Source organism: Micropterus dolomieu, linkage group LG13 (assembly GCF_021292245.1).
Source record: "Micropterus dolomieu isolate WLL.071019.BEF.003 ecotype Adirondacks linkage group LG13, ASM2129224v1, whole genome shotgun sequence".
NCBI lineage: Eukaryota > Metazoa > Chordata > Actinopteri > Centrarchiformes > Centrarchidae > Micropterus > Micropterus dolomieu.
Genome location: NC_060162.1, coordinates 20,549,064 through 20,558,596, shown reverse-complemented (window position 1 = coordinate 20,558,596; position 9,533 = coordinate 20,549,064). Strand labels below are relative to the sequence as shown.

Below are 9,533 nucleotides of genomic sequence, written 5' to 3'. Positions count from 1 at the left end.
ACATTATTCAACGCTGATGAGGTTAGGAGCATGCACCTGCTTTAAACTGCATTTTTTCGAGCTTTCAGTCCATACCAGGATATGCCTACACATACAATGCCTCACATTCAATCAGCATGTGCTGTTAAAATGTTTTTTCAAGACACCAAATAGATACTTTGGCATCAACTGACATTATCACAAGCTGCAATTTCAACATTATACAAGCAGCTCTCAAGCCACTACAGTAAATAATAATTCTGTTCACCAATTGTGATCAGGATATAATATATGCTAGAATTACACAGCTTGCATCTCAAGTGGCTGAATGCAATAAAGGCTTTATTGAAAAGCTTTTGGTGAAAACAAAGTCTTTGCTGTTATAACCCTCAAAAAGAAGTCACTTCTCTCCACATCTCTCCTCTATGCTACATGTAGCTAGCCATTTCAATTGTTATTTTACTGGCTTGTTTCATGTGTTTTTTCACCATTTGCATTCAGGTGTTTTTCTCACCCACACAATGTTGTTTTAAATCTGGTTTTAAAAAATAATATATATTTATTGGTTTTCCACAGAGGGCACATCAGTACACTCTTATGCCTCTTAAGTGTGTGTGCATTCATCCCTGTGTTTTTTTGTGTATTTGTGTGTGTATACATGTACATCCTGGCAGGACATATATTGTGTCTAAATGTTTTAGTGTAATACAGAATTGCAGACAGGCAGGAAGAAAATATACGTAAATCGTAATCACGATTCCCTCTGCACCTGTAGTACACTCGACAAACACACACAAATATTACATGCATACATGAAATGAATTCTCCATTCACACATGCAGCTCACATCCTCAAGGACTTACACCTCTTCTTAATATTGCTATGATTATCCCTCCATCAGTCGACTGCATCTCATTCTCTCCTGTTTTCTTCAAATAGACTCACTGGCTTAATGATCTTTTAAAAAACACTGCATACTCTACAGACATCCCACAATCTGTTTTCTGACTTGTTTCTTTTCATATTCCTCCAAGGCCCTCCACATAGAATCTAGAATGCGTAAATGCCTTCACCTTGTCACAACACAGTATGTACGTGCGTGTGTAGTTTTGGGGGTCATATGCTATATTGCCAAAGGTTTTAGGACAGAATCACTGAATTCAGGTGTTCCAATCACTTCCATGGCCACAGGTGTATGAAATCAAGCACCTAGGCATGCAGACAGATTCCGCAAACATTTGTGAAAGAATAGGTCGCTCTCAGGAGCTCAGTGAATTCAAGCGTGGTACAGGTTGCCACCTGTGCAATAAGTCCATTCGTGATATTTCCTTACTACTAAATATTCAACTGTTAGTCGTATTATAACAAAGTGAAAGTGATAGGGAACAACAGAAACTCGGCCACGAAGCGGTAGGCCACATAAAATGACAGAGCGGGGTCAGTGCATGCTGAGGCGCACAGTGCGCAGAAGTCGGCAACTTTCTGCACATTCAGTAGCTACAGACCTCCAAATGTCATGTGGCCTTCGGATTAGCTCAAGGACAGTGTGTAGATAGCTTCCTGGAATGGGTTTTCATGGCCAACATCTGTGCCTGACCTCACAAATGCGCTTCCATGAACACACTCCTAAAGCTTGTGGACAGTCTTCCTAGAAGAGTTGAAGCTATTATAGCTGCAAAGGGTGGGCCAACTCCCTATTAAGTGTGATGTCATTAACCTACATGTGCATGTAAAGGCAGGCGACCCAAAACTTTTGGTAATATAGTGTATGTGTGTTTAAGAAAGAAAGAAAGAAATAGAGAAGGATAAATTAGAGCACAGTCTCTCCAGACGTCCAGCATTATCATTTTAACTGCACCAGACACCTCAATTTTTAAACGTTTTAATTTGAAGGCCTATAAATCAAATATCAGTATCTGGATTCAGCAAGCTGCTTTTTAACCAAAGGATATAAAGAGGAGGAAAAAAGAAGAAGAAATATATTATAATATAAATATTATATAAATAAGAAATTAGTCAGCCCAAGCTTTTACATAAAGTCATATCGTGAATTTACATGCAGGTTTGAACTAACCAATAACAAACCTTGACAATGATGACTTTTGAGCTGTGTCGCACCATCCAATTCAATATTATCCTGTTCTGTAGTTTGTTTTAGCCTTACTGCATATTGTCAGTTTTTCCACCGTGTGGCAAAGGCTCACTGTCTGCTTAGCTCGTTAGTGTGGTCAGGGCCGCCGTGGCTTGGCACGCCACACGGCTTCTCAAGCGGGTTTGGGCCGATGGATTATCCGGAGTGCTTTGGCTGGCTAGTGGTTTCCGGAAAAACGCTCGCAGTAACGGCCGGTCAGCCCAGGCTTGGTTCGTTGTTTGATGTCCTCTGTGTTACAGCTAGTGTAATTAATCCACTTGGCTGGGTCCGAACTTTGGTGGGAGCAGCAGAAGTTAATTCGACTGAAATAAAGCTTAAAGAGAATTTGGTTGTTCCTGAATTCAAAGTTCCGTGCATTAAATGATCTGATAACTCTTAAACAAAAGAAACTAAATTCAACGAAGGCTCGAGTGAATATAGTTAAGTACATTGCTGGAAGACAAAGAAAATTTCACAGACAATGCTGGGCCGAAATCTTGGGCGTTGCCGTTGCTTGGACACGGAGCACGCTCCGTAAGTGTGCCGAGAGCAGAGAGGGAAGAGAAACGGAATGACAAGCAACGCATGGCGCAGTGTTTTCGTTGTCTGGGGCGTGTTCCCAGGGGGAGGGCTTTGTTTCCCCCGAGACTTCTGTGTCCTAACTTTAATATGTTCTTAAAGTTTATTTGCACGTTTTTAATCAAATACCTTTCCACAATCAACTCTTGTAAAAATCACAATTTTAAGCATTTGATAAAAGTAAAAGGAAAGTTATTGTTAATTGTCCATAACAATTATGAAAGTTATCAGTTAAAAACATTTCATTGGAGCATCTTAACTAAACTTAACTTCCAGGAGAATACTGATTGTTAAACATCCTTACTTAGAAAAAATATAAGAAAGTTGTAAGAACATGGCATCAGATTACAAACAATAAAACACAGAGTAATGTAAATTATGCATAAAGAGAGGCAGTTAACAATTGCATGCAATACATCTTTTGTCCTCTGGGGGGACACTGGTTCCATGAGAGGACCTGGGAATCCTCTAACCATCTACGTAAAGTTAACTCAATCCTTGGGTCAGGAGCTAGGAAAGTTGGTTATTTAACACATGACAATATTTCTGTACCATATCATTTATAAAGAAAGTATATAAAGGTGCTTGGAACAACATTAGTTACAACATAAATTAAATGCCGGAATGTCGGTGAGCATTGATGAAGATTAAGAGCACTGCAAAATTAACTTATTTATGGTTCCTCCTTTCCAACATAATTTCTAACTAATAGCATGGTAATAAACTACTCAAAAGTGGAATTGAAAACTACTAAATAACTGTTAAAGATTATTTAGCTAAATAGGGTAATGAGGCAAGTTTATAAGGAGACAATATTCTTGTTCATTCATTGTTGATGTCTGAGGTAATCTGAAAGAGGAATGTCATTACCATGGTTACCCTGGTCTTGGGGAGTGTCTGTGTGGGGGGTTCAGTTTAGAGTTTTATGACCCCTGTAGTGGCAACTTTTAAAACTTCTTTTGCCACTATCGCAGGACATAAAGTTTCTGACTCATGCTTTCCAAAGAGGGCAAAACTGTACAATCCAGCGAGGCAAGGAGGCAGATGTAAGAAGAAAAATATCTTAGTTTAGTTTAGAGTTTTATGATCATCTCATCAGGCGTTGGTTGTGGTTATACATTTGGGACAGGAAAACCAGAGGGTTATAATCTGTGAAGACAACAACTGGAAAGGGGCTATAACTGACAGACTTCGAAATGCTGCAGAGCGAGCAGCAATGCGAGGGTTTTTTTCTCTATGGTGGAGTAGTTTAGCTGATGTTTTTTAAACTTGACAGAGAAGTAGCTAACTGGATGACACACATCTCCTTTTCCATCCCGCAGCAGCACAGCACCAGCCCCTGTCGCACTCGTGTCAACCTTGAGCTTAAAGGGGAGAGAGGAGTTTGGCGCGGCCAGGACTGGGGCACAACAGAGGAGAGATTTCCCTGCTTCAAAAGCATGTCGACACTCATCCGTCCACACAAACAGGACACTGGGACTACACAAACTAGTCAGGGGGGAGACGACTACTGAGAGGTTTTTACAAAAACACCTGTAGTATCTAGCCATACCAAGAAACGACGGAGTACATGTCTGGTCGTGGGGGCAGCCTAGCTTGACACTTTTAACTAGCTGGGGAAGGGCCTTTTCTCTGGAAAGACTGGACAGTGAAAACCCACACGCAAAAGTCACTGGAAACAGTTTCAACACCAGCAACACAAACAATAAACGCTAATAGCTTTCTTCCATACAACCCGAAATGTTTGGGAAAAAGATCCCGGATGAGCCCCCAAATTGTTACGAACCTCCAGTGGAAAGTCCAGGGGAGGAAGAGGTTAGTTACGATTTTAAGTAACCAAGGGATTCTCAAAAAGGTGCAACAAAAAACTTCCCACAACAAAGCGCAAACTTAAAAAAGGTAGCTTATGGAAAAACAATTTGCCACAAAGGGTAAATTAATACAACAATAGTTACCACCCTCCACCGAGAGACTAAACCCCAGTGCGAGGTTTAGACTTGACACACACTACCACAGGAACTCCACGAACGCCACTGTAGTTTCACCCAGCTCCGGTAAGCAGTCTGTCTGCACACGTCTGCTCTCCACACTCAGTCTGCCCGCTCTCTGCACCTTGTACTTGCTCTGGCGCTCCCGCTGATTGCCAACTGGGAAGAGGTGTGTGTGTGTGCACACGGCTGCAGCATGCGGGGGAGGGGGGGGCAGGATCTACAGAGGACAGACAAGGAGCAGTACACCTGGGCAGACACACACGCACGGCCCAAGGGCCGTAACATCCACTAATATGCCGGCAAGCTGCGTTGTATGAAAGTACACATGGTTGCGTGATTATGGCAAACCTTTTGTTCAGTAGGAATGAGAGTATAGGAATGTGGCATATTGGTGGATATTCCTTCTGTGATTATTGCGGGATCTCTGTTTGAAATTGGCTGTGCTTCTGGCTGTATAGTATTAGGAGGCTGTCTCGTTTTTTGTTTGGGATTGGCCATCATGTTCTGTGGTGAAGCCTTGATTTTTGATGCAAAGCCTGGGTGTAAGGCAAGACTACCTGCATGTTTTTTAAATTATTGATCATTTGTTTAGATTGTAGGCTAGTTTGTTTTTCTGCACACCTTGTGAGCAGCAGCTGTCTGCCTCAGCCTGTCAAAAATGCCTTTTTACTAGTGATAAGCGTATGAACTAACATTGTTATCTGCCTGAGGATTGTCTAACCACTGCCATTAAAAACAAAACTGAACTATTTTATAGGCTGCAACAGTAAGCTGTGGTATGGGGGGGAGGAGGAAAAAAAAAAAAACACGGGCTCTGGTCGGGCTCGGGCTGAGAATTCTGAAACTGTCGGACACAGGCCGGGCTAGATTTAGGGCTTAGATTTGAGGCCCATGAAGGGCTCTAATTTGACAGCTCAAGAGCCACATACCTATCCCAGATACCAAATCAGAGCTAAATGCTAAATTTGAATGTCATGTGACACTGGGCCAGTTTAATATGTCAGGGCTGTTTATTGGCGCAAACATCATTCAGAAGTACTGAAAACATTTGCAAGTGATCCAGCCACCTACGTTTTGTATACATTTTTTATTGGAATAATATTAAAGGAATCAATACCAAATGAGTAGCTTGTGAGTATCAAAGCATTGATCCCATAGTTTCGTAGTCATATCATATCATAGTAGCATGTTGGGAGCTCTCTGACTTCTCTGTCTTTAATAGCACAACTGTACAGTCAGAAAAGAGAGGCAATTGAACTGTGGATGTTAGAAATTCTGACATGCAAGCCACTGATTCCCTATCAGCTCAATTGCTGCTCATCTGTTGCCATGATGTGTTACTTTATTGCTTCATTCAGTTTTGTATTGTTACCACCTCTGTCTTTCTTTTTCTCTTCTTCTATCTCAACCTGTTTCTTATCTTTTATTAATCCCTATGCTTATTATATGCAGCTATAATGTCCAATAAAGCAGAAATGTAATAATAAAAAAAATAATAATATTGAAAAATGGTCATGGAAGAGGAGGTCGTGAGAGCCAGGGAATAACACAAGGAAGAAGGAAGGAAGATGTGTTTATCTTCATCTATGTGCTCTGGGGAGACACAGGCACACACACACACACACAGTCTGCATTCTACATGTGCACTGGTAGCATTCAAGTCATTTATGAAAACAACAATATTTTTCAGCATTAAATATGAGATGGCTTTTTCTCCCTCTTTTTCATATTCTTGTCTGCTTCTTTCTCTTCCTTCCCAGAAACATACTGTACTGTAGGGCTGTATTTTATAATAATTATAATTGTTTGTTTTCCTCCTGGTTTTTTTCATCTTTAGCTGTTTCTTGACTTTTTATTCCAGTCTTTCCACTCTTCTCTTTACACACACATACATCTTGTTCTCTGCTGATTGTGTTTTAATTATCTTCTTTCCTCTATCATAACACAATGTTAGTTTGTCTCTGGTTCAATGGGGTCAGAGCACAGACACAAACACAAGTAAGACACACACAAGCACACACACACAGTCTCCCAGATATCCAGGGATGATCCCTAGATCTGATGAAGAATGTTGTACTCCCCCATCGCACCGTGAGACAGAGGACCCCACAGCAACACATGCACGCGCGCGCACACACACAAACATTTACAGATACACTTTCACACACCAGATTAAATATGTCCCAAGTGTAGCAGTAGTTAAAATTCTTGAATATGGGGAAATGTGGTGAGAAAATTAATTTTGCAATATTGTCTTAATTGTCACCACATGTACTGTATGTCTGTACACACCATCTCCCATTTCTCAACTCAAACACACACACATAGCTGTGAGAATTTTGTACATTATGAAAGCTACAATGTGTGACTTGCATTTATATTTGGATATTGCAACTCACTGTTCACTGCTGTATGTGAGAGAGACTACATATAACAGGTAGCAGTGTACACATGTATTAAGCATGTGAGGCCACTTGATATATATTGTATAAGTGCAAGGTGAACGCCAAGCATAACTGTACAGATACATGATTTGATTTTATGCTCCATTTGACCTGTAATAGCACTGAAATAATGGACATCATAACTATAACACCTTAAAAACGCCTTAAGGCTATATGTGAGATATACTGTGCCTTACATATTTTATGACATACATGACTACAAGATTCTTCAAGGAAACAAGTAAAAACATAAGCACAGGAAATACAAAATTAAATTAGAATAAAAGATAATATTGTATTGAATAGTTTTAATACATAAACTGTAAATGTTTTTTTCATTATGTTGATAAAAAAATGCAATCAGGGTAGCAGGGTGTTTCCTACAAAATGTTTACAAATGGAAATTAGTCATGTAATTATGTAATTTGCAGGAGAAATATGAGAATTGCAGTACTCATACCTTAAGATATTTTAGTATTGCTTTTACCTTTGGGCAATAAGCATTTATTGAGTGAAGGTAACAAATGCAATGTAGGAAAGAGGACAGCTCAAAGGTTTCAAATAATTCACACATACACAGCTCTAATGAGGATTTTGCTTAATTTATTTTTATGATTTGGCCAATTTTCTTCACCTTAATACCAGTAAAACATGTTGTGAATAGATTGAGAGAGAGTCAGAGTAATAAAAATGTGAGAGGTACAATTTGTTAATTTATAGCCTGAATTATTAAGTCCCAAATGTCACATTGTTGCCCTTGAGTTTTGACTCTCCCACTCATTTGATTTATAATGAAAATAAAGAGGGAAATACCTAAGGACCGATTGTCAATCTTCTGCCAGAGGCGTGAATAGTTTCCAGTGGAAATAGAAAGGACATAAAGTGGATTTATGCTGGGAATGATGCTGAGAAAGAGAAAGACAAAAAGACACTGAAGACACAGCAAGAGAATTTGGTATTCCACTAAAACTTCAGCCTGGCCCTTTTGTGAAGTGGATTGTATTAACATGATCAACACATTTATTAAGACCTGGCTATTGGTATAGCAATTTTTGTTTCAGTTGTTGTTCACTATTATTCAGTTAATGTCATGATTAGTTTAACCTCTGCTCACAACTTTCAGATAGCTAAAAAATGTGCAAATTGAACGTAGACTTTATGTTCCTTAGGGAGAAAGTCAAGGTGGATGGTTGGGTATGCTACGTGCTGGGTATGCAAAGCATCTGACTTTAACACAAGATCATAATTTACATCCCTTCTCCTACCAATAGTAAAACCATTTTAAAAACCATGATGACAACCTTTCTCTAACTTAGTTGTAAGTAGTTTTGTTTGCCTAAACTTAACCAAACTTTAACCATACTGGTGTCAGTTTTTCAACTCTGTCACCGACCCCCTTTCGCACTTTTTTTATAATTCAGTCTCTAGGTTTCATACTAAAACTACCATGCCACTCTACTTCCACCATTTTTAGCCTCCATCGTTAACAAACTCTGCAGTCCCGAGACTTAAAGGCAGGGTATGTAAGTTTGAGAAACTAGCAAGAAACTGCAGATTTTTGAAAGTATCACTATCAAGCTAGCATGTTAATATTGGATAAGTTTAGAGTGACAAAGACTGACTTTGATTCAGTAACGAGTTGTCTAGCTAACTGTTGGCAACAGGTAGCTGTGTTAACAGCTGCGGTAACATTGGGCAAAGCTAAAAACAGGCTGATACACATTCCCGTTTTCGTTTACACTACACAAACGTGAATTTCGTGTTAGACTCATAACATGTACGTTGTTTTGCATGTTAGAGCATCCACGGTGACAGCATTATTGTCTCTGATGAGGACTGCACTCCAGAGCCAAGCACAAACCGGGACAGAACCGGGGTCGAGGCGAAGCAGAGGAGGGTTGGCTGCCGGGGTCCGAGGAAGAAGAGGCAGGACGGGGAGGACGAGGTGCAAGCCAAGGAGCACATCTTCTAGGACCTGCGTCGAGCTTCACACTCCAACAACGGCATATGAACAGGTGTATATATGTGTATATATATATATATATATATATATATATATATTAATATTAGTCTATTGTCTCCCAGTGTACTTGTCTCAAAGTTTTCCCCCTAAGCCCTTTTGGTGTAAAAAATAAAGTGCTATATAAATGTAATCCATCACTATTTTGTTATTGTTTTCTGATTACAACAACTAACTACAGCTCTGCTTCAGCCATCGGCTCATCTGTGTCATGTACATTGACCTGGTGTGTAATGTGGACACAGAAGTCCTGTTAGAGAACAACAAACCCCTGTTCAATAAAAATATCTGATGTTGATGAATGTTCTTTCCAATTACACCGATCTTTCCCATTTGGAGTTCTAACAACTATATATTCCTTTACAGGCCAGAATCTGAGGACTGTGGAC

The 9,533-nt window shown here is 39.8% G+C and overlaps 1 protein-coding gene across 1 annotated transcript in view; it reads left to right on the top strand.

The window, feature by feature from the left end:
* Nucleotides 1–4,429: 4,429 nt before the first annotated feature.
* The window catches only part of LOC123982251, a 9,884-nt gene continuing 4,780 nt past the window's right edge, over nucleotides 4,430–9,533 (top strand). The window contains exons 1-2 of the mRNA XM_046067682.1: nucleotides 4,430–4,504; nucleotides 4,784–4,846. Coding sequence (XP_045923638.1) covers nucleotides 4,430–4,504; nucleotides 4,784–4,846 — 138 coding nt within the window. The remainder of the gene's footprint in view (nucleotides 4,505–4,783; nucleotides 4,847–9,533) is intronic.